This window comes from Protomyctophum bolini (assembly GCF_963924005.1).
Source record: "Protomyctophum bolini genome assembly, chromosome: 1".
NCBI lineage: Eukaryota > Metazoa > Chordata > Actinopteri > Myctophiformes > Myctophidae > Protomyctophum > Protomyctophum bolini.
In genome coordinates, this window is record NC_137862.1 from 3,301,170 (window position 1) to 3,325,238 (window position 24,069).

At 42.6% G+C, this 24,069-nt stretch overlaps 3 protein-coding genes across 3 annotated transcripts; 1 reads left to right on the forward strand and 2 right to left on the reverse strand.

Moving 5' to 3' along the window:
- Positions 1-284: 284 nt before the first annotated feature.
- On the forward strand, positions 285-1,811 carry LOC308314405 (C5a anaphylatoxin chemotactic receptor 1-like; the record flags this gene model as incomplete). Its single annotated transcript, XM_080762032.1, has 2 exons — positions 285-413; positions 750-1,811. The coding sequence occupies 2 exons, from the start codon at positions 285-287 to the stop codon at positions 1,668-1,670; spliced, it is 1,050 nt and encodes a 349-aa protein (XP_080618158.1). The 3' UTR covers positions 1,671-1,811.
- Positions 1,812-4,989: 3,178 nt separating this feature from the next.
- On the reverse strand, positions 4,990-18,531 carry cenpq (centromere protein Q; the record flags this gene model as incomplete). The annotated part of the gene is made up of 8 exons (XM_080762044.1): positions 18,265-18,531; positions 17,283-17,337; positions 16,084-16,192; positions 13,539-13,607; positions 11,014-11,143; positions 10,005-10,124; positions 5,356-5,415; positions 4,990-5,154 (listed from the first exon to the last, which is right to left on the reverse strand). Exons 1-8 carry the CDS (start codon positions 18,373-18,375, stop codon positions 4,990-4,992), a joined length of 819 nt encoding a protein of 272 aa, XP_080618170.1. The 5' UTR covers positions 18,376-18,531.
- Positions 18,532-19,492: 961 nt separating this feature from the next.
- mrpl16 (mitochondrial ribosomal protein L16) lies at positions 19,493-23,672 on the reverse strand. The gene is made up of 5 exons (XM_080790545.1): positions 23,452-23,672; positions 23,101-23,175; positions 22,480-22,631; positions 21,503-21,796; positions 19,493-20,571 (listed from the first exon to the last, which is right to left on the reverse strand). The coding sequence occupies exons 1-5, from the start codon at positions 23,519-23,521 to the stop codon at positions 20,380-20,382; spliced, it is 783 nt and encodes a 260-aa protein (XP_080646671.1). The 5' UTR covers positions 23,522-23,672; the 3' UTR covers positions 19,493-20,379.
- Positions 23,673-24,069: the final 397 nt, after the last annotated feature.

Here is a 24,069-nt window from a genome sequence, read left to right on the forward strand (position 1 = left end):
AACTGCGAACGTTTTTAATAGCTTAAAAAACAACAGTTTAAAACAACACTGGCACAGACGTATTTCAAACTCAATTATCATAAAAGGAACTACATTATTTTTGAGTGGAAGTGATTGCAGTGGAAGAAGGTGTGTCTTAATGGTCTTTAAAAGTTGCGTAACAGAAGCATGAACTGTCAAGTCAAAGTACTGTAGGACTATAGCATTATGTTGTGGTAAACGTTCCATCCACCACTTCCATTCTTTTCCCTCAGCTTCAGCTACAATATAGACATCTAAGGAAAATGGCTGTTGCGCATGCTGTGACAGTGACCTACAACCTGTCCATTGTTGCCAGTAACTCCAGCAGCTCTGTGGCTTGGAAGGAGGCAATCAAAGGAGTCCAAATAGCAGTAACTATTCTCATCTTTCTGGTAAGATATCATTGGCTTTGTCTAGTCAAATGTTTATGTGTGGTAAAAATCTGAAGACTTTGATTAAGTGTAAAAAAAACATATATATATATATTACACTTAACCCATTTTGGGCCTTTTAAACATTATGTTATAATTTAGCTATTGAAAAATAGCAGATCTACAAGCTCATAGCGCGCCACCGCGTGGCGCGCTATGAGCTTGTAGGTCAGCTTTTTTTTCTTTTTTTTTCTTCAGATTAAACAACTAAGAAGAATGAACTTTGGAGAATATACACCTGTACATCATACATACAATGATACAACAACTGACTGAATCTCTCTATGGTTCCTTCAGGTGGGCGTGCCTCTAAACGGGCTGGTCGTTTGGGCGCTAGGCTGGCATTCTGACGGCCGCCAGGCACGTCGAGGCAGCAGTCAGGAAAACCGCTCGGCCAACAACTTCCGCGTGTACGTGTTGAACCTTTCAGTGGCCGACCTGCTGCTGCTTCTGCTAGGTTACCTAGGTTACCTCGGCAACAACTACAGCTGGCCGTTCGGAATGGCCTTCTGTCGCCTCACCATGTACCTCAGAGTCGTCGGTTTGTACGCGTCGGCGTTCCTGCTCTGCGCCGTCGCTCTGGAGCGGTGCATGTGTCTCCTGAGACCCGTCTGGTCCCGCCTACGGCGTCCCGTCTGGGCGGTCCCGCTCACCTGTGGCCTGCTGTGGGCGCTGGCCACGGCACTGGCTGCTCCATACCTCCACTTTGCCGTCCTAGAAGAACCTATACATGGAAACCTCCAGTGCCACGAGAGCGAGAGTGCGAACCCCGTCCAGGGACTGTTCGTGATAGAGACCATAGCGGGGTTCATGCTCCCCTTGGTTGTGTTCTTGGGAAGCAACACGGCCATCTTGCTGACAGTGAAGCAAGCGGGGGGGGCCCCCACGTCGTCCACCTCCCGCAGGATGGTCAGACTCTACCAGGTGCTGTTCCTGACCATGCTTCTCTTCCTCACCTTCTGGGTGCCTTATTTTGTGTGCCGTTTCCTCATCGCCTTGACCGCTAAGAAAGGCGAGCTGAAGACGTGCATGTACGTCTCTCTGTACCTGGTGTACATCAAGAGCGCCGTGAACCCCGTGCTGTACGTGTTCGCCGCGCGGGGCCTGGGCCGAACCGTCCGAGCGTCGCTCGTCTCCACCATCGCCAAGGTGTTCAACGAAGATTCGGCGGAGTCGTTACGGAGGAAGTCGCTGAAGGCCGGCAACTCGCTCTCGTGATGAGGCCGAGCCACCAGGCACCCCTATATATACCTCATCCATCGCCACTAGGGGCGCCAAAAAGGCACCAGGAGATATGATAAAAATGTCTGTCTGTCTCATTGTCAGTTGAGTAAGAGTGATGGTGCTCCGCAGCAGCAGTCATATACCAGACAGACAGACGCGTTTCGGCGTGCAGGGCCTTCGTCGGTGTCAAAATGCGACACTGGCAAAGGCCCTGCGCGCCGAAGCAGAGGATGCTGTGGCATGCCTCCTTCACTTCCTTCTCCAATATCTGGATTCATCTTCGGACAATTTTGCCACTATTCTTTTTGTTGACTTTAGTTCTGCCTTTAACACAATTCAACGCCATCCTATGATAAGAGAAACTGCATCAGCTCAACATCCCCCCACTTCTCATACACTGGACTCACAGCTTCCTGAGCAATAGACCACAAACAGTTAAAGTAGGTACATCATTTTCATCAACTGGCATCACCAACACAGGGGCCTCAGCCCCTTCCTCTACACTCTGTACACAAATGACTGTATTAGCCCCTCACCCACTAACATCACATACTTTAAATACTCTGATGACGCTGCCATTCTCGGACTGCTCCATGACAATAACTCTATTACGGTCTATCAGAATACCAGTTCTCATTTCACACAGTGGTGCACTGACAGCTACATCTAGAGTTGAATGTGGTCAAAACAAAAGAACTGGTCATTGAAACAACAACCCACACTGGACTTAACCCACTCCTCATTAACGGTAAAACAATAGAACAGGTCGACAGTTTCACATATCTTGGACTCACACTGGACAATAGACTTAGGTTTGATCAACACATTACATCTATCCAGTCACGCTTTCAGCAAAGACTCCATGTAATCCGCAAATTAAGATCATTATCTGTTGCTCCTCATCTTCTGCTATTATTGTACAAAAGCATTATTCAACCTGTTCTGTTGTACTGTTCTGCATGTTTCTACACCATACTGTCCATGCCTAACAGGAACAAACTTTTCAGTATCACCCGTATTGCTTCCAAAATCATCGGACTTCCCACACCCACACTTTATGATATGAACAATAACGCGATCACACGACTAGCACTCTCGATATCAAATGACACTGACCATCCTCTGTATCGTTTCTTTAACCTCATGCCACCTGGATAAAGATACAGAACCCTGCCATGGAAAAAGGTCCGTTTCAGTAGGAGTTTTGTCCCCTCAGCCATCACGGCATTAAACAAACTGCCCCTCCGATAGGATGGTTCTGTACACAGCTTGTGGGGACCTCATGTTTTGTTTTAGTTTTTGTCTTGTCTTGGTGTAATGTGCTCTGTGTTGTTTTTGATGTGGGTGTCCACTCAAAAAGTGTCATCAAATTATTGGCTTCCATGAATTCAAGGAATACATTTAAGCCCTGTGATAACTGTGCATAGCTGAGTGGATGGGGTAGGTCTACGCAATATATAATTTATAATAATAATAATACTAAATATTTAATTGTTAGGAAGTGACCAATATCTTATGAAAATCTTCCTGGCTGCAGGGAAAAAAGCCATTACTCGTAAATGGCTACATATTGCCAACTTGAGATTGAAGAGAGTCATTTAAAATCAAATGGGGAAAGAATTGTTAGATTCTGTACAACAATAGGGCTAAGAACCAGAATGTTTTTCACAAATGTATACTGATCGACTACAATTGATATGATGCTTAAATCCTTACATGTATGTATGTATGTATGTATTGTATGTATGTAGTTTCTTCTCCATTAATATCCTGTCTGTGTGTGATTTCCAGCTATTATAGCATTAACCTTCTATTGTATTTCCTGATTCAAAAGACGTTTGGCAGCATATACTGTGATGTTCATTTGTTTGTCTTATTGTTTTCTCTACATTTTCTTTGTTTATTATTATTTTGGTTCATGACAAATGAATAGAATTTAAGTTGAAAAAGAATAATAAATGAATTGTTCAATTTGAGCATTTAAAAATAGTGCTTCAGTCTAAGCAACAGTCCCTTGTTGAACCTAACTATCCAAAGTCTACTCACTTCTAAGGACATCTGAGGAGTCTGGCAGATCCAGCTCTAGATTTTAGAAGGGCCTTTTAGAATCACCGAAAATATTAAGACAATGGGAACAGGACCATTCACTCCAGATAAGTCCAGAAGATTAGTCCTATAAAATACATACTTGCTCCTATAACCTTCGTCACAAGTTAGCGCAAATTCAAAATTATACATAGAGTTTATAACACGCCAGAGAAGCTCCATGAGATGAACAGTGAGATGTCTTTTCTCTGCTGGATGTGTAAAAGAACAGAGGGATTACGTTATACTATACTGTAGCTATTGAATAGCAGAATATATCAACACAGAATTGTAGAGCTTGTAGAACTGCGAACGTTTTTAATAGCTTATCATGTGAAGCCAAATGAGCACTGCCTTCTAGTCCTCCCCAACCCTCCTGGGAAAAAAACATTGCACTGTAAAGTGTTGACTGATTTGAAAAGTCAAGATGAAAATTGACTGAATTCCATGCTAGAAGGCTTTCTTACCTTTCTTTGAAGTTGTCCCCACCAAAGAGGTCCAGGTGTTATTTTGTGCAAAAACTCCTTATTGGCTATTTCCCCTACCATAAGCCCTAAATGCATTACATTGAATGGAATGGGAATTGAATGGGGGTGTTGTGCCGCTTGGGATATTATTTACATTATGAAGAGAGGATATATACAAAAACTTTGAGCGATGGAAATAATCGAATTACCCCCCATAGCCCCATTCAATTCCATGTAATTCATTTAGGGCTTATGGTAGGGGAAATAGCCAATAAGGAGCTTTTGCACAAAATAGCACCTGGACCTCTTTGGTGGGGACGTAACAACTACAAAGAAAGGTAAGAAAGCCTTTTAGTATGGAATTCACCTTTAAAACATCCATGACTTATAACCACACAATGTTTAGCCAAGTTATGTTTGGTAACGTTTTAATGTCTCCGGAGATCTGTTCACATGAACAGATCTCAAAATAAATCCATTCATAGAAAATTGGTCTATAAAGGCAGTCCAAATAAACTACAGTATATAAAGGCTGGCTAAACGCTACCGATCAATAACCGATCAGCATGTTTGTGATCATTAACTGATCAGCATGTTTGTGATCATTAACTGATCAGCATGTTTGTGATCATTAACTGATCAGCATGTTTGTGATCATTAACTGATCAGCATGTTTGTGATCATTAACTGATCAGCATGTTTGTGATCATTAACTGATCAGCATGTTTGTGATCATTAACTGATCAGCATGTTTGTGATCATTAACCGATCAGCGTGTTTGTGATCAATAACTGATCAGCGTGTTTGTGAGCATGAAACAGCAAAGCCTGAACATCCTGGAGCTGAGCTGATTTCTGGAGGATTCCTCCCAATCGGCGAGCAGTGGTTCCGCGTTCTGCGTTCGGTATAATTCTCATCGTCTGCTCCTAAGTGAGACAATAGCATGCGATACTACTGCATTATTTCCTTGCAACCGATTCTTTGTAAAAAGCAGCAACTATGGGGCAAATATGATATTGCATCAGTTCAGGGTCTGACCAGCTATTTTAACCACATCCTGTTCACAACACTGCTGCCAAGTGATTACACGATAGAGTGAATGGGTGTGTTTGTTGTGCTCAAATCACCTGTAATGTTGCTTCACTGGGTTTGAGTGTTGGGATTCCTTGCTCCGGTACGTGGAATATCTGATGAGGAAAAAGAGCCAAAGTATTTAATGCACAGGTCAGCATGATTAACCCATTCTGAACGGGAACCCATTTTGGTGTCAGCATCATGTTATGCTTTAGCTATTGAAAAATAGCAGATCTACAAGCTCATAGCGCGACGAGCTTGTAGGTCTGCTATTTTTGAAGAAATCGAAGAACGACTGACATTTTTAGAATCTGATCTCAGGTCAGAATGGGTTAATCAGACCAGTGTGTGTCCAGTGGAAACCTCGTATGAATCTGATCTCAGGTCAGAATGATTATAATGACGTCATAGTATTTCAGCCAAAAACAAAACATCCTTCAACACGTTTGCTATAAGTATAACTTCCTGTTACTGGGCAGCGGTGGCCGAACGGTTAGCGGAGCGGTCTTGATATCGTGAAGGTCGCTATAGTTCGTATCCCCGGACCGGCATGTTAAAATTAAATTACCACTGCTGAAGTGCCCTTTGAGCAAGGCATTGAACCCTCTACCATGAAATGTTCTATGAGCAGGGCCTGGCTGTAAACAAGTTCTTGAGCTTTAGTCCAGTTACCCTGGGTAAACATAGTACCTTTCCTTTCCTTTTTAAATCATTACAGCAGTCGTCACTTTATGTCACATAAATCTAATATAATTTAACTTGATTGTATCTCAAATAATCTTCACCCCTTTGCCACCATCACCTTTGAAATAAATAGGTTTCTATATTTTACTTTCTTGTAAATTGCATTAACATGGATGAATAGATTACATTGATTGCGTGATTTCGTTTTTTGGTTTAACACTCATTCTGTTAGAAAGGGGATTTCATATGACTCATACGAATATACTAAACTAAACATCCTTTTCCTTACACATTTGTTTCCAGATTTCCTAAGAACAGCCAGCCATGACGTCCCTCACACGTCCACACAGGCACACACGCATCAATGAGAGCACAAGCTCAAACAGGAATGAATGCATTCATACGTATATACTCTAAGATTTAACCCTGTAAAAACCCGGATTAAGTTCTACTTGCAAAAAAAGAGATTTCAACCTTACTACTACTTTTTACTACTAGGACTTATCAGAGGAAATGTAAAACAAATATTATTTAATTGCTTTGCAAATTCTATGCACATTTATAATAATTATTAAAATAATAGATCAACATATTGGCTTCCAGAGACTAACCCACAGATAGACATTTCAGTAGTTTAAATACAACTCAAGACAAAGACATCAAAAGGGAAAAGGTGCAAAAGGTGGTCTCTGCATGGTTTCCCATCCCCCTGAAGTCATGTCCAAATAAGGTAGTGGTCACCAGGAAGGAGGTACAGGAAGAACAGTAGGTGTCATAACCTGCAAGCCAGATCTAAAATCCCTCCTGCCCATGGATCCTGTATAAACATGTTTGTTCTCTCATTTGAACAGAGACAACGTAAAACTGTTATCTAAGCTATATTAATTGTGAATTGTGATTTCCATATACCACACGTGTCTTGAGTGTAACAGGGTTTGATGAGGTCAGATCAACCCTTGGTAGGGGCTAGTTAAGGAACTAGTTAGTTACACAAGAACAGTTATGTTATGTTGATTATCTTTATTTTTCCCAGGGTAGTAGCTGAGCACAATTGCTCATTTTCAACAACGCCCTGAACGTGGAAACACAGACAGACACACACACACACACACACACACACACAGACACACACATTAACCCATTCTGACCGGGAACCCATTTTCGTGTTAGCATCATGTTATGCTTTAGCTATTGAAAAATAGCAGATCTACAAGCTCATAGCGCGCCACTCGGTGGCGCGCTATGAGCTTGTAGATCTGCTATTTTTGAAAAATCGAAGAACGATTGACATTTTTAGAATCTGATCTCAGGTCAGAATGGGTTCATCAGACCAGTGTGTGTCCAGTGGAAACCTCGTATATGAATCTGATCTCAGGTCAGAATGGGTTAATTAAGGGCCTTGCCAACGTGAAGCGAGGAACGCAGGCGTTGTTGCCTGGATCAACAACAGGTCTCCTCCAGGTCTGATGAAGAGGAGGCGCAACAACGCAAGCGTAACAAAAAAAAGAAGCTAAACAGAATCCAGGTCTGGTGAGTTACTGAGTTCACGGGACCGCGCTCACGTAAATACACTTGTGTTGTCGCACCTCGACTTCTCAGAGGAAAATCGCTCTGAGAAATCGCTCCCCGTTACCATTCTGACCTGAGATCAGATTCATTCGAGGTTTCCACTGGACACACACTGGGTCTGATTAACCCCATTCTGACCTGAGATCAGATTAAAAAAATGTCAGTCGTTCTTCGATTTTTTCAAAAAATAGCAGACCTACAAGCTCGTAGCGCGCCACTCGGTGGCGCGCTATGAGCTTGTAGATCTGCTATTTTTCCAATAGCTAAAGCATAACATGATGCCGACACCGAAACGGGTTCCCGTTCAGAATGGGTTATACTGTCGGCCACTAAGCAGCTCCACTGGAGCCGTTGGGGTTCAGTGCCTTGCTCAAGGGCACTACAGTGGCGTTGGCCCTTACTGTGGCACTACTGTACTTTAGGATGTGTGGAGTGAAAACTGTTGAATACAGTATATGCTATGAAAATAAACCAATTGTGAAAAGCTTGCTTTGGAATAAGGAATCAGTTTAGCTTGGACATGATTTATAGGTGAAAGGCAGCAAGCAACTACAAAAAACAAGGACGTAATAAATATAGTGGTCATCTTGCAAATATGTCCAAAACATGTTAATTACAAGCATATATTTTTTAAACTGTTTTTTAAACGTTCATATAGGCTCTGCATGTGATATTTTGTTAATACAAAATGTAAAATGGAACCTGACGGGTCCATTTGGTTCCACTCTCAGAGTTAAATGAACAGTGGTTTTACAATATAAATTGGGGTACCAGAGGTAGAAATGCCATTAAATCAGGGGGTCCGTAGCCTAATGCGTCTAATGACTTCAGTGATGCTTGCGGAACTCGACTTCGTCTCGTTCCTGACCGCATCACTGTCGTGGCAATAATCACGCTAACCCACACCCCCTCTCGTGTAATATTGCTTAAGCAATAAGCATAAGAGAGTAAATATTCTTGTGTAACTAGTTTCTTACTAGCCCCATACTGACAATGATGATGGATATTAACATAGAATCATCGTTTTAATTGAGGTCTTATTACTTACGGTACATAAAATTACTAACCATTAGTGAATATTACTTTGTTATAGTGTAGACCTTTTGGAACGATACAAGGGCACAATGGAAGTGCTTATATGCAGATTATGCACCCTACATTGGTCACAGAGAAAATAAAGGGAAGGAAACTGCCCAACATTATGCAAACTGTGTAAAAGGAAACTGGACTTTCAAAATACGTCTGCTTGTTAAATACTTCTGACGACCCCCGCTATAGGTTTCTGTTCTGTACATTTTGTCTTCTATATTCCTGCTTCTCTTTCTTCTCCTATACCAGGCAGCAGCTTTGGTGTTCAGTTGCATTTGGTTTATGTTTACAGTACCTGTCCACATTACACTTTCACACATCCAAAGACACTCGTACTACTAATATATGCAATGGTAAAAGAAAATGTTCCCATTTTGACCTGAGATCAGATTCTAAAAATGTCTTCTACATCCTGACAGTTTTCTGAAAAAGCTATGTTTCTGTGTCAGTCGTTCTTCGATTTTTCAAAAATAGCAGACCTACAAGCTCTACCTACGTAGCACGCCACTCGATGGCGTGCTATATGAGCTTGTAGATCTGCAATTTTTCAATAGCTAAATTATAACATAATGTTTAAATAAAGTACAGTAAATGCACAGATTTACAACAACCAGGTTTTGATGAGGAAAGGAAAGGAAAGGTACTATGTTTACCCAGGGTAACTGGACTAAGCTCAAGAACTTGTTTACAGCCAGGCCCTGCTCATAGAACATTTCATGGTAGGGGTTCAATGCCTTGCTCAAGGGCACTTCAGCGGTGGTCATTTTAACACGCCGGTCCGGGGATACGAACTAGCGACCTTCCGGTATCAAGACCGCTCCGCAAACCGTTCGGCCACCGCTGAACGGTCACACACACACACACACACACAGCTGCCCCTGAGCCCATGAGCATACATTTCGTCACTGTGGTGACACACACACACACACATTGCAGGAAAGTGACTTCCTTGGTCTCATGAAACAGTAAACATGAAAATAACCCAAACAAAGAGGCTTTCTGTTACACTCTGTAAAGGTTGAAGGAGATGACAAGCCCCAAACACGCTGACCCTAGGCCATTTATACGCTTCACAGTAGTAGGATGGTGGTACATGTAGCAGATCTACAAGTCTATACATACCACAGCAAGCAGATCTACAAGTCTACACCACAAGACACCGTGTAAACCTTCAGATATACAGCATTATGACTTCTTTCTGCTCTTTTTGGCAAGAAATGCATGATGAGTAGATAAATTATGGGTTAGGGAAATACGGATGGACGCAGAAAGCAACAGGACACACACACACACACACACACACACACACACACACACACACACACACACACACACACACACACACACACACACACAGTACCTCTTCTGCCTTCTCCTCTTCATCCTCCAGCTGATCCATCAAGATACTACATCTGTGGTCCAGAGAAACCTTCTGCTCTTCCAACGTCTCCAAGGAGCTGACCACCGTCTGCAGACTCCTCTGGAGGTCAGAGGTCAACCAGAGGTCACACACCAAACCAGACAACATGGAAACACAGAGGTCAATCAGAGGTCAACCAGAGGTCAACCAGAGGTCACACATCTAACCAGACAACATGGAAGCACAGAGGTCAACCAGAGGTCACACACCAAACCAGACAACATGGAAACACAGAGGTCAACCAGAGGTCACACATCTAACCAGACAACATGGAAGCACAGAGGTCAACCAGAGGTCACACACCAAACCAGACAACATGGACACACAGAGGTCAACCAGAGGTCACACATCTAACCAGACAACATGGAAGCACAGAGGTCAACCAGAGGTCACACACCAAACCAGACAACATGGAAACACAGAGGTCAACCAGAGGTCACACATCTAACCAGACAACATTTCACAAGGGAAATGTCTAAATGTTCTGCATTTGTAATAGTGAGTGAAGACATTATTGTGGCACTGCAATGAATTGAATTGAATAACAAATATTGTTATCTTAGGAACACTTTGTGCTACATTATTCATAAGGCAATATATTATAATTTCACGTCACCATTTATCATGTAATTTCACTAGTAAAGGAATACTACAACTTTTCAAATGTGCCTGATGGGAAAGATATTAATCCTATTTATTTTATCTTTGACTAAACTGTCACTTAATACAACTTTTTACTTGCGATTGTAATATTAATGATGCCACTATACTCAAATTCTCGGTTTTCAGTAAACCAATGGGTTATTTGAACATCAGGGACATTGTTTATGTGTCTCTCCTCTAGTGAACATCAGGGACATTGTTCTGTCTCTCACCTCTAGTGAACATCAGGGACATTGTTCTGTCTCTCACCTCTAGTGAACATCAGGGACATTGTTCTGTCTCTCACCTCTAGTGAGCTCAGATCTTTCTTGTTAGCCGATGATGTCTTGGTTTGTTCCTGACGCTGACGAGAGGAACACGTGAAGTCACTTGGTCTCTGGATCGGGACTTTGAGCTGCTTACATTCAGCAAGAAACCTGGAATTTGGATAAAACCAGGTTACTGCCAGGTTACCGACACACTCCCCACTGGATAAAACCAGGTTACTGCCAGGTTACCGACACACTCCCCACTGGATAAAACCAGGTTACTGCCAGGTTACCGACACACTCCCCACTGGATAAAACCAGGTTACTGCCAGGTTACCGACACACTCCCCACTGGATAAAACCAGGTTACTGCCAGGTTACTGACACACTCCCCACTGGATAAAACCAGGTTACTGCCAGGTTACCGACACACTCCCCACTGGATAAAACCAGGTTACTGCTCAGGTTACTGACACACTCCCCACTGGATAAAACCAGGTTACTGCCAGGTTACCGACACACTCCCCACTGGATAAAACCAGGTTACTGCCAGGTTACCGACACACTCCCCACTGGATAAAACCAGGTTACTGCCAGGTTACTGACACACTCCCCACTGGATAAAAACAGGTTACTGCCAGGTTACTGACACACTCCCCACTGGATAAAACCAGGTTACTGCCAGGTTACCGACACACTCCCCACTGGATAAAACCAGGTTACTGCCAGGTTACCGACACACTCCCCACTGGATAAAACCAGGTTAAAACACTGGATAAAAACAGGTTACTGCCAGGTTACCGACACACTCCCCACTGGATAAAACCAGGTTACTGCCAGGTTACCGACACACTCCCCACTGGATAAAACCAGGTTAAAACACTGGATAAAACCAGGTTACTGCCAGGTTACCGACACACTCCCCACTGGATAAAACCAGGTTACTGCCAGGTTACCGACACACTCCCCACTGGATAAAACCAGGTTAAAACACTGGATAAAACCAGGTTACTGCCAGGTTACCGACACACTCCCCACTGGATAAAACCAGGTTACTGCCAGGTTACTGACACACTCCCCACTGGATAAAAACAGGTTACTGCCAGGTTACCGACACACTCCCCACTGGATAAAACCAGGTTACTGCCAGGTTACCGACACACTCCCCACTGGATAAAACCAGGTTACTGCCAGGTTACCGACACACTCCCCACTGGATAAAACCAGGTTACTGCCAGGTTACCGACACACTCCCCACTGGATAAAACCAGGTTACTGCCAGGTTACCGACACACTCCCCACTGGATAAAACCAGGTTACTGCCAGGTTACCGACACACTCCCCACTGGATAAAACCAGGTTAAAACACTGGATAAAACCAGGTTACTGTCAGGTTACCGACACACTCCCCACTGGATAAAACCAGGTTACTGCCAGGTTACTGACACACTCCCCACTGGATAAAACCAGGTTACTGCCAGGTTACAGACACACTCTCCACTGGATAAAACCAGGTTACTGCCAGGTTACCGACACACTCCCCACTGGATAAAACCAGGTTACTGCCAGGTTACAGACACACTCTCCACTGGATAAAACCAGGTTACTGCCAGGTTACTGACACACTCCCCACTGGATAAAAACAGGTTACTGGCAGGTTACCGACACACTCCCCACTGGATAAAACCAGGTTACTGCCAGGTTACTGACACACTCCCCACTGGATAAAACAGGTTAAAACACTGGATAAAACCAGGTTACTGCCAGGTTACCGACACACTCCCCACTGGATAAAACCAGGTTAAAACACTGGATAAAACCAGGTTACTGCCAGGTTACCGACACACTCCCCACTGGATAAAACCAGGTTAAAACACTGGATAAAACCAGGTTACTGCCAGGTTACCGACACACTCCCCACTGGATAAAACCAGGTTACTGCCAGGTTACCGACACACTCCCCACTGGATAAAACCAGGTTAAAACACTGGATAAAACCAGGTTACTGCCAGGTTACCGACACACTCCCCACTGGATAAAACCAGGTTACTGCCAGGTTACCGACACACTCCCCACTGGATAAAACCAGGTTACTGCCAGGTTACCGACACACTCCCCACTGGATAAAACCAGGTTACTGCCAGGTTACTGACACACTCCCCACTGGATAAAACCAGGTTACTGCCAGGTTACCGACACACTCCCCACTGGATAAAACCAGGTTACTGCCAGGTTACCGACACACTCCCCACTGGATAAAACCAGGTTACTGCCAGGTTACCGACACACTCCCCACTGGATAAAACCAGGATACTGCCAGGTTACCGACACACTCCCCACTGGATAAAACCAGGTTACTGACACACTCCCCACTGGATAAAACCAGGTTAAAACACTGGATAAAACCAGGTTACTGCCAGGTTACCGACAGACACACTCCCCACTTTAAACCAGGTTACTGCCAGGTTACTTAATACTGCCACACTCCCCACTTTACTCTCCAGAGAATCATTTGGAGTTACATACATGGTAATGTGAAAAACATTGAGGTTGAGATTTTTACCGATTTTTCACCAAATTCAGATGTTTCTGGCCTTCTGTCACACCAGTCTTCTTGGAGGAAAGGGCAGATCTGTGACAACAGAGAGGAAGTTTATCATTAGCCCACAAGGCCATTTGACAGTATTTAACCCATTCTGACCTGAGATCAGATTCATACGAGGTTTCCACTGCGGACACACACTGGTCTGATGAACCCATTCTGACCTGAGATCAGATTCTAAAAATGTCAGTCGTTCTTCGATTTTTCAAAAATAGCAGACCTACAAGCTCGTAGCGCGCCACTCGGTGGCGCGCTATGAGCTTGTAGATCTGCTATTTTTCAATAGCTAAAGCATAACATGATGCCAACACCAAAATGGGTGCCCGGTCAGAATGGGTTAAAAGGATCCCTGGCTAATAAGACAAATATGCCTTAAAACATTATAGACCGACACCACGCTAGACAGGAACGCCCATAAACGACACATCCGGTTTTAGTCCAGGGTAAGAATGTTCTATGGCTGCCAATGCAACTTATTCCAATCCTTAATCACATACGGACAAACATCTATGCAGAGAATATCTAACTTGCGGAGGTAGCGTGCCTTGTCCACGGGCAACAGATCTTTCAACGTACAGTATGGCATTGCAAATACGTTTGATAATCGCTACTCTGCGCAATATTGTTTTGGAAATGCCGCAAATTGCATCACAGTGAACGAGAGCAAATCACAACTTCCCCCGGGGGTGGTGACTCCGCCCTGAATACGATGTCATATGTCCATGTGTGGGCATCTTAGCCAGGGATCCTTTTAAGAAACAAAAAATCTAAATAGCAAACCTAATATTACCTATACAGACAAACATGCAAAACAAGTAAACAGCTTATGCATGCAAGGTCCCATATGGTCAAAATAAAATTACAATTCACACACACACCTCTGTTTGTTTTACAAACAATTCATAATTTTGAAATTGATACGGGCTGACCAATCATTGTTCAGCTGATCAGGAATAAGATTAACACAACGATGGTTGTAGTCGTACCAGAGCAAGTTTTAGAAGAACTCAATGGAGCTAAAGGTCAAATTGGAGTTCACACTGTTGGCTGTTTGCCATGTTGCTACTGGCTGTCTGTGAAACAAGACAAACAACTTGAACCATACCTGGGTGGTAAAATGACCAGTTAAGTAACTACACTACTTATACTTGGTTCAAATCTTTGAACAACTGTTATTTTCTGAAAGTGCACAGCCTCTGAAAAAAAAGCTTCTAAAATTAGACCCTCCAGAAAAATGCAATTATGCGATTGCATAATTTACCGCCAAATAGTGATTATGCAGGGGAGAATTCCCGCATATTTCACCGCATACAATCGCAACAAAGAAAATGCATATTTTGCGAATTTCACAACTTTTCACATATTTTGCATTTCTCATTTTTCCCCGCATATTTCACAACTTCCTGCAATTAGCCCTTTGCTAAATCCCACCCCAAAAAGCAATTGTCCAATGCCAATCAAAATAGTTTAGCAACTGTTGCTACTTGCTATGCAGGTCAAGCTTTCACCACCTCATAGCTGTCAATGTTATTTTGCATGGCTGTGTTGTTGAACATTTACACAGGGTCGTATTCGATTCTTCCGTGACCGCGGAGAGCAAGAGAGTGTGTTTCTCAGTGGCTTTATCATCTATGAAGGTTGAATAACAAATTGAGCCCCCCCCCTCATGTACCTCTCAGAAATGCAGGGGAAATTCATGAGAGCCCCAAATCCATATGGCCACCATCAACAACCCGTTAACCCATTTTGGACTGAGGTGGATTAAAAAAAAAGGCTTCTGAATCCTAAAAACCCCCCCAGAAAAACCCATGTTTCTATGTCAGTGGTGCTCAACCTTTTTCATGTCAAGGACTCCCAGAATTATCTCTATTGGGCCACGGACCCCCCATCTCAAAATATGTAGTTCCAGGGACCCCCTAGAAGCCAATATTTTAGTTTAAAAAAAATATATGAAATATATATTCAAAGATGTGCGGCACATTTTCACGACTTTTCAAAAATAGCAGACCTACAAGCTCGTAGTGCACCACTCGGTGGTGCGCTATGAGCTTGTAGATCTGCTATTTTTCAATAACTAAAGTATAACATTACACTTAAAACACCAAAAGGGGATCCCGCCCAAAATGGGTTAAGGCACAATAAGTCAAAATGACCTCAAATTCATACTGCTTTAAGTAAGTAAGGTTTTCATGATTCTGAATCCATTCCAAGCATTAGTTTTGTACAAAAAACACTCCTTGGGCTAATAACGGCCATGGACGTCATGACAAATGTGATGATGTCAGCTCATTTGGGCAAGTGGCTATGGTCTCTTCGCAAGGAAGGGGTGGGGAGGGACTTAGCGCTTTATAAATAAAATGTATTATTATTATCAAGGATATAATCAAGGATTTTAGGTCAAGTGTGATTAACACATATACAAATATGTACTGTATGTAACATAAATAAATAAAACCTAATATAAAATGATCAAATGAACATTTTCAGTGTAGGCCAGATCACTCACAGTATCGACGTCTCCAGTATGTTGTCCAGAGCACTGACAGAGGACGCAGGCATCGGCTTCCATTGTTTCTGACCTGTTGTTGTCTTTCTAGGGGCTGATGGTGCATCCCCTAATGTTCAACATACAAATACATTACATTTATTATTACCGACATATTCCGAACATACCAATGGAAATATATTTCTGGGTAAATTCACTGTACATAGCATTACAAATCCTAAATGGATGTTCACATCTTGCACATGGTGGGTTAACCCCTTTTGGTGTTAGCATTATGTTATGCTTTAGCTATTGAAAAATAGCAGATCTACAAGCTCATAGCGTGCCACCGAGTGGTGCGCTATGAGCTTGTCGGTCTGCTATTTATTTTTAATCGAAGAACCACTGACATAGAAACATGGCTTTTTCAGAAAACTGTCAGGATGTAGAAGAAATTTTTAGAATCTTTTTTTTTTATATATATTTTTTATCCCACAATTTTGTAACCCATTTTTCACCCCTGTGCCAATCATCTACTGTGATCCTGGGCTCTACACAGCCTCCGCCAACCTGGGGAGAGCAACGGACTTAACTCGTGCTCCCTTCATGCCTGAGTGTCCAAGTTGCTCCTTTACACCTGACAGGGGGGAGTTTCCCTGGTTGGACGTAGCGCGTGGAAGGAACACGTTATTCCAACCAGTTCCTTTCCCCTCCATCAGGCGCCCCGGCTGGCCAGGGGGAGGCAGTTTAGAGACCAGGATTACTGAATGTTTTTTTGAGGGTACCTACCCTAGGGGACACGGGGAGAACATGAAAACTCCACACAGAAAGGCCCTTTCGCCAACCCCGCCTTCGGGTATGGGCACTGATGACGCGGAGGAGGAAACACGCCGCCAGCACCCACAGTGCCCCGAGCGGGAATCGAACCCAGGACCTTCTAGCTGTTTAGAATCTGATCTCAGGTCAAAATGGGTTAAACCAGTGATCCTTAATGGTTCATTAAGGATCACTGGGGTTCCTGGAACCCCAGTGCTCCCCCCTATCCACTAGGAGGAGCAGTGCACCAAAACTTTATGGGAATTGTAGTCCAGGAAGTAAGTGAGCCCACTGTCCATGACATCAGAGACACTGGGCTCACTGCTAAAATCTAAAAGATCTGAAACCACATATTACACACATAAAGACCCCCAGTTATTTTTGACAAGCAATGCTTTTCTCACCTTCTTTCTTCTTTTTCTTTGTGGATTTGAGATCACTGGGTCCTGGTTCCGAGTCCTGAAATCGTCAGGAAGGTTAATGAATTTTAAAACATTTTTAAACCGTTTTTTAATATTTAATATCATATTGTCTATAATGTCCCTCAAACTTATTTCTAATGGTTTGAGCCTAAATCACCCTCTGATATAACCATGCATGCACACACCAGATATAACACACACACACACGAGAACTCACACATCTAATACAGACACTTCTCTGGACTCTTCATCAACCACAACAACATGTGGTGTATTAGCCGTCAGAGATGTAAAGGTATTATCTGAGTTAATCACAGAGTTGGAACATGGATGGAATGACCCTGGAATGTTTGTACATTCTCACTGAAGTGAAGATGGATGGTATTCTGACATGTCCTTTGCTATGAGTTCCACTATTCTATCATGGCGTGCTAGTGCTACTGTATGTACATTAATCCTCTGTATGGTACATAATAATTCCTCTGTATGCATGACATCCATTCAAGATGTGTGACAGTGTTTCAGTGATCTGTTCTGTGGTGTTGTGCTAGCCCTGGTCCAGTGCTAGCCCCTCTCGGAACCCTACAGAAACTTTACTACATTCGGGTTCTGCTTGCGGGGCTAGTCCAGTGCTAGACCTAGAATGCCTGTGATCATTTAATTATACTGTATGTAACAACAAGAGCCGTTCTAGGGCTAGTCCAGTGCTTGCCTTAGAGACTCGCTGTAAGCACTAGACCAGGGCTAGTGTGGTGCAAGCAGTGAGGTGGGGAACCAGATGGATAGATTGAGTCTCTCTCTCTCTCTCTCACACACACACACACACACACACACACACACTCTCTCACCTGGGGGGTCTCTGCGTTGTGTTGTTTGTGTTTCTGAGTTACACACACACACACACACACACACACACACACACACACACACACTCTCTCTCTCTCTCTCTCTCTCTCTCTCTCACCTGGGGGGTCTCTGCGTTGTGTTGTTTGTGTTTCTGAGTCTTCTTCTTGCTGGTGTTTTTCCCGGTAGGCGGTTTGGACGAGTCCCGTGCAGAGCCTCGAATGGGTTTCATGGCTGAACAAACTAGACTAACTGACGCTTGAATCCAAACGATGCAACGAAAGGAGAAGATTGTACGTGTTGTTATATTACATTACGAACGCACCATAATGTTATGTGGATGATGATGGTGATTAAACAACTTATGTTAAATTACTTCTCGCGGGAGACGTTTTGAAAATGACACCAACCGAGAGACGTGACGTCACGTCAGTGGTTTATGTTGTTCTTCCGGTGATAAAGGGGTTGGCGTCTAAAACCGTACCTTACCGCCACCTGCTGCTGACAGGCAGCAACAGCAACTATAGACCTGGCTGTAATATAACATGCAAATAAATAAATACAGTTGTATTCATGGCAACTTCTGGGTTCCGTGCCGTCTGTCTCCGACTCTCCAACTAATCTGAGTTCCCAGAAGTGTTCAGCTTTTCGCAGTCTCCTCTCCAACCAACCAGTAGGAGATGGATCGAATAGCTTTATATTGTCATTTTTTATATCAATTAACATTTTGAGTTGATCTTTTATACTTAAGTCATTAGTTATTAGTCATTAGTAGTTTTAGCATTGTGACTCAACTTCATTGTGATGAGTGTATTGAGAGAGGGTAGCGTTTGTTTCTGCAAAGAAAGTGTCAATGTTTCTGATACTTGATTTCCTAAGTGGGTCTGTTGAAATATAAATATTTGAGGAACTGTGGCAACATAGATTACACAGAACTTGTTGGAAGCACTCAGTCATCTGTGCTTCCTTCAGCTCGTCCTAAATAATATGGTTCCTCTTTGCTTTGCCACTGGCGATGACAACAGAGCATTTAGTGGTCAACCTTCATTGATATAAATTATACTAGACATGTGGTGTGTAGTACACATCCAGCCCCAATGGGTTCAAGAGCAGGTTAAAAATGTGTGACATCACAGGAATTATTTTAATTCCAGTATCAGTATTCAGAATATAGTATAGCATCGCTATACTATATACTGTATGAGTGTCCCACATTTCATACAGAAAAATAGAACTATACCAGCCCCTCAAATATATTGAGTTCATTATAGCCTACCATTGGATTTTTAATTGACTGTTTATATCTTATGGCTGAAAATGTGAACATTGTAACAGTTTACAAAAAGCAATTCATAAAAAAAGTTTTTTATTATTATATTATTCCAGGTGACACATTATGGGTTGATGGTTTCCTATGAATGTGAAAAGACAGGCAGTTATGTGGAGTGTACATTCAATGTACTGTATGTGTAGGTTGGCTGTGCGTGTCCCACATTTTCTCTCAATTTCTAGTGTTAATTCCCCAGGTTCACTGCCAACATGCAAACATTAATCCTAATCAAAGAGCACGTTTGACATATACTTGAAGGTGAAAACATTCAAACAGCTTGCATATCATCTAGTTTACAGTCTTCAATCCAATGAAACACAAAGGAGGCTCATAGTTTAATTTCATCCAGTTTCAATTATCTAATGTAATCCAGGGCGCTACACATCCTCTGCCAACCTGGGGGGGGGGGGCAGCAGACTGATCTCATGCTTCCTTCTATGCATGAGGAGTCCAAGCTGCTTATTTTCACCTGACAGGGGGGAGTTTCCCTGGTTCGACGTAGCGCGTGGAAGGAACACGTTATTAATTTCCAACCAGTCCAACCAGTTCCAAACTTAGCCATAACATCATGAAACCCATCATCACATATAATAGTAATACAAGACAAAACTGAAATGTATTTGGTCAGATGTAACTCTTTCATTTGAAAAACCATAACAAAGAATTCCAGAAATCCACAAGAAAATGTCAAATATTGGGAGTAAAAAAAAAAGAAATGTTCCATTCCATCTCAAGAATTGTCATACTGCCATGTACATTACACTTTCAATTCCCAAGAACATTATTTGCATGATTTATTTTCCTTTTAAACTCTGCATTAACATCATTATAAATAATATTATGGGGAATCAGGGATGGTACAAGTTGATATATATATATATACTGTATCAACTTTCAGTCCTTACATCACACCCTCCAAGGAAGGTGGAATTTCCCTGTGAAGCGTCCACCGGTTTTCATTTCATAAGGGCTCAGAACCTTCCTGATGCCCAACATGTTGCCCTGAACAATGCGCTTGAAGGTCCAAGGATTCTGGTTGTTGTCTTCCCTCTCGGCCTGCTCATTCTGCATGGCTGCAAAGCTCTCTCTGCTCACCACCTGGGAGACAATACAGTAGGAAAAACTAGATTTATCATTCTGCATGGCTGCATGGATGGGGGGGATTCAGATTTTACGGGGGCCAGTTTCGAATCGCAGCCGTCCGTAGGTGCCCTTTGAGAGCGGTTTTGAAGGAGTCAAGGGATTTAGGGCTGCAATTATGCATTATTGGTCTTAGTGATAATTTTACTGATTACTTTTGCTATGAAACAAATAATATTGTATATATCAAAAAATGTATTCACATACGTTAATGAATTTGGGAATTTTGTTGACTAAGACTAAAGACTAAGTCAACTAAGGTTTTTCAGAAGACTAAATACGACTAAGACTAAATGGTGTGTCATTCAAAAGACTAAAGGCTCATTCATACTCATAGTCTGGATTTTCGGTGGAGAGCTGACCAGCGGAGCTGAAATAACGTTGAGCGGTGGTGAGTAAAAACAGAGAGGGTGGCGGTGGTTTGCTCTTCACCGCGGCTCAGTGACGTCATGTTGTAGTTCGGTGGTCACCTCAGTGACGTCATGTTGTAGTTCGGTGGTCACCTCAGTCACGTCATGTTGTAGTTCGGTGGTCACCGCACCACCGAAAATCCAGACTATGAATGAGCCTTAAGACTACATGTTTTCTGGCATTAAGACGGGCGTGCCCGCTGGTCTAGTGGTCCAGGCGCACATATAGGCTTTGACTAAAAGGTGTGTTATTCAAAAGACTAAAGCCAAATTCCAATACTCAAAATCTCGGCCACTCGCTCACTCTCACTGGCTCACTCACTCCAGCATGGTGGTGTTACAGTGAAATTGGTGACCTGCTGAAATATGTGACAATCGTGTAAGACATCACATAATGTCAGTGTTGCATAATTATGCAACTGAATTGACCATTTTATTTTATTTTAAACAAGGAATGAATGAATGATCTAAAATCTCACCTTGGCAGGGAACGGCAGCTTCTTCGCCACCTTAATCAAGATGGGCTCCACTTCTCCCAGCTCCACCCTTCCTCCCACTTCCACAATGAAACGGCCGTAGCGGACGGGCGTCACATAGTGGTCGATGGCACCCTTCCCACCGCCCATGCGCTGACCCAGACCTTTACGGGTGATGGGTTTGTAAGGGCCGTTGATGCGCCACTTGGCGAAGGTGGTGCGGGGGTCCATCTGGCGGTTGATGGTCAGACGTATCATCTCTATGTGGCCCCAGTGTATGAAGCCCCCTCCCATGGCCTGAGGAACACACACAAACACACACACACACACACACACACGTTTGTGTAGTTGAGGGGGGCAGGGGGCAGTGTTGGGGGGCAGCCAGGGGGCAGTGTTGTTTTCGTCGACTAAAACTAAGATGAAAAATGTTCGTCGACTACAGTACCTTTTTTCACTGGCGGAAAAACTAAATGGAAACTAAATTAAAACTAAGCTATGATGACTAAAACTAAGACTAAATATACTGACGATTTCGTCAACAAATAAAAACTAGACTAAAATGTTAGGAAGGGACTAGTGGACAAGAGATCCAGTATAAGTCAATTTACACTTGGTTGCATGCTGAAAATAGCTGATCTACAAGCTCACAACGCATTGCAGCGCGACGCGTTGTGAGCTTGTAGTTTCGTTCCAAAGACTATGACTGAACTAAAATAGAAATTTGCAGCCAAAAACACTGCTGCAGGGTTAACCCATTTTGGTGTCAGCATTATGTTATGCTTTAGCTATTGAAAAATAGCAGATCTACAAGCTCATAGCGCGCCACCGAGTGGCGCGCTACGAGCTTGTACTGTAGGTCTGCTATTTTTGAAAAATCGAAGAACGACTGACATAGAAACATAGCTTTTTCAGAAAACTGTCAGGATGTAGAAGACATTTTTTTAATCTGATCTAAGGTCAAAATGGGAAAATGTACTTACCACAATAGCATACTCTCCAGTAGTGAAGGCATTAGCTGCCGTAGCCGGACCCTGGATATCACGCAGTCTCTTTCCCTCCTTTTTAGGTCCTTTCTTAAAGTTGGGTATCTTGTTCAGGAACTTGAGTTTGGGACGGTGAGGGAGAACCACATCTTCAGTAGAGGGACGAAGAGAAAAACGAAGGGTGAGATTAAATGAATGAAGAATGTGGGAATAATAGCCCAAAGTACTTGAATGTTAAACGGTGCAGCCCAACATAGGCTTTACAGTTTTAAAGTGGTACACTGCCTCCACTTTTCCTAAGAAAGGCTTTGTAAGATGTATCTGGATTCAGATTCCAATTGCAACAGATGTCAGTCACATGATGAAATATAATTGTAATATAATTGTGAAAATAATAATAAAATGATTAAAATAAAGAACTATAGTGAATTGTTTGCTAGGGTGCTAGCTGTTATGGATATACATACTGTACAACTTTGTCATCAAAACATTGTCATTTTGATACACGCAATGTTGTCAGCAAGGTGCCCTCAATAGAAACTTTTCTTTTTTTTTAACTCAAAGTTAAAGAAAGAAAAATAAAGCTACATGTTGTTCAGCATTTAAAAGAATGATTACCACTGTAGTCTGGAGGTATCTCATATGTCTTCAATCCAGCTGACAAAACCTTCAGGTGGGTCTGCTGCAAAGTACCTGCACAACAGAGAACATTTCACATCTTTGCTTAACACGAATATTTGATTGATTGAAATATTTATTTATTAACAGTTTGCAGAATCACAGTACTACATTCCAAGCACAAACTCAATACAAAGCCTGTTAACTGTGAGTGGACGACCGAATTAAGCATTACACTTGTTTACAAGAGGGTCCACCTTGTTCAATTCATCAAAGTAATAAACAATGTGACATTGTGACTGCATGTCAGTCTGTAAAACTACAGCATTCATACTGTTGTAGGCAACCTACCTTGTAGATGTCCGCTGTTTCTACAGATGCTGGCCAAACCACCAACGGTGTACTTGACTAATGAAATCATGGCTGTGCCTTAAAAGAGAAAAAAATGTGGACACCAACCCGCAAACCACAAAAAACATGAATTAATTTACAACATGATAAAAATTGTAGGTTGCAAGTTCACACCAGGGTTCACATGCTAGAAAAGGTCGCCTCCATTATTATTTTCAGCGTATCAACATCCGGTCCACTGCTTTGTGTTCTCCGTCGGAATACAAAGCAACGTTTTTTTTAATAGTTCCCGTTGACGAACGGGCGACATGTATGCTCACAATATCATATCGCACGAACCAGAGTTAAACTTGTAAGGAGAGATATTGGCACACGAACATATATAATTCTGTTTTGGAAGTGGTTCTCAAACTATTGAAACAAAGTGTGGTCTCTGGTCTGGGAATACTCTATGCTGGGAACCCCCAGATGTCCCTGATTTTTTTGATTGATTGATTGAACAGTTTTCACTGCAGAATTACAGTACATTTTAAGCACAACCCAATACAAAGACTGTTAACTGTGAGTGGACGACCCAATAAAGCATTACACTTGTTTACAAGAGGGTCCACCGTGTTC

Bases quoted from the DNA above. Each gene is read 5' to 3' on its own strand.
- mrpl16 (XM_080790545.1), bottom strand. From the start codon at position 23,521: ATGATTTCATTAGTCAAGTACACCGTTGGTGGTTTGGCCAGCATCTGT. The intron at 22,632-23,100 runs GTAATCATTCTT...CCTCTACTGAAG, and splicing joins GATACCTCCAGACTACAGTG to ATGTGGTTCTCCCTCACCGT. The intron at 20,572-21,502 runs GTGAGATTTTAG...ATTGTCTCCCAG, and splicing joins AGCTGCCGTTCCCTGCCAAG to GTGGTGAGCAGAGAGAGCTT.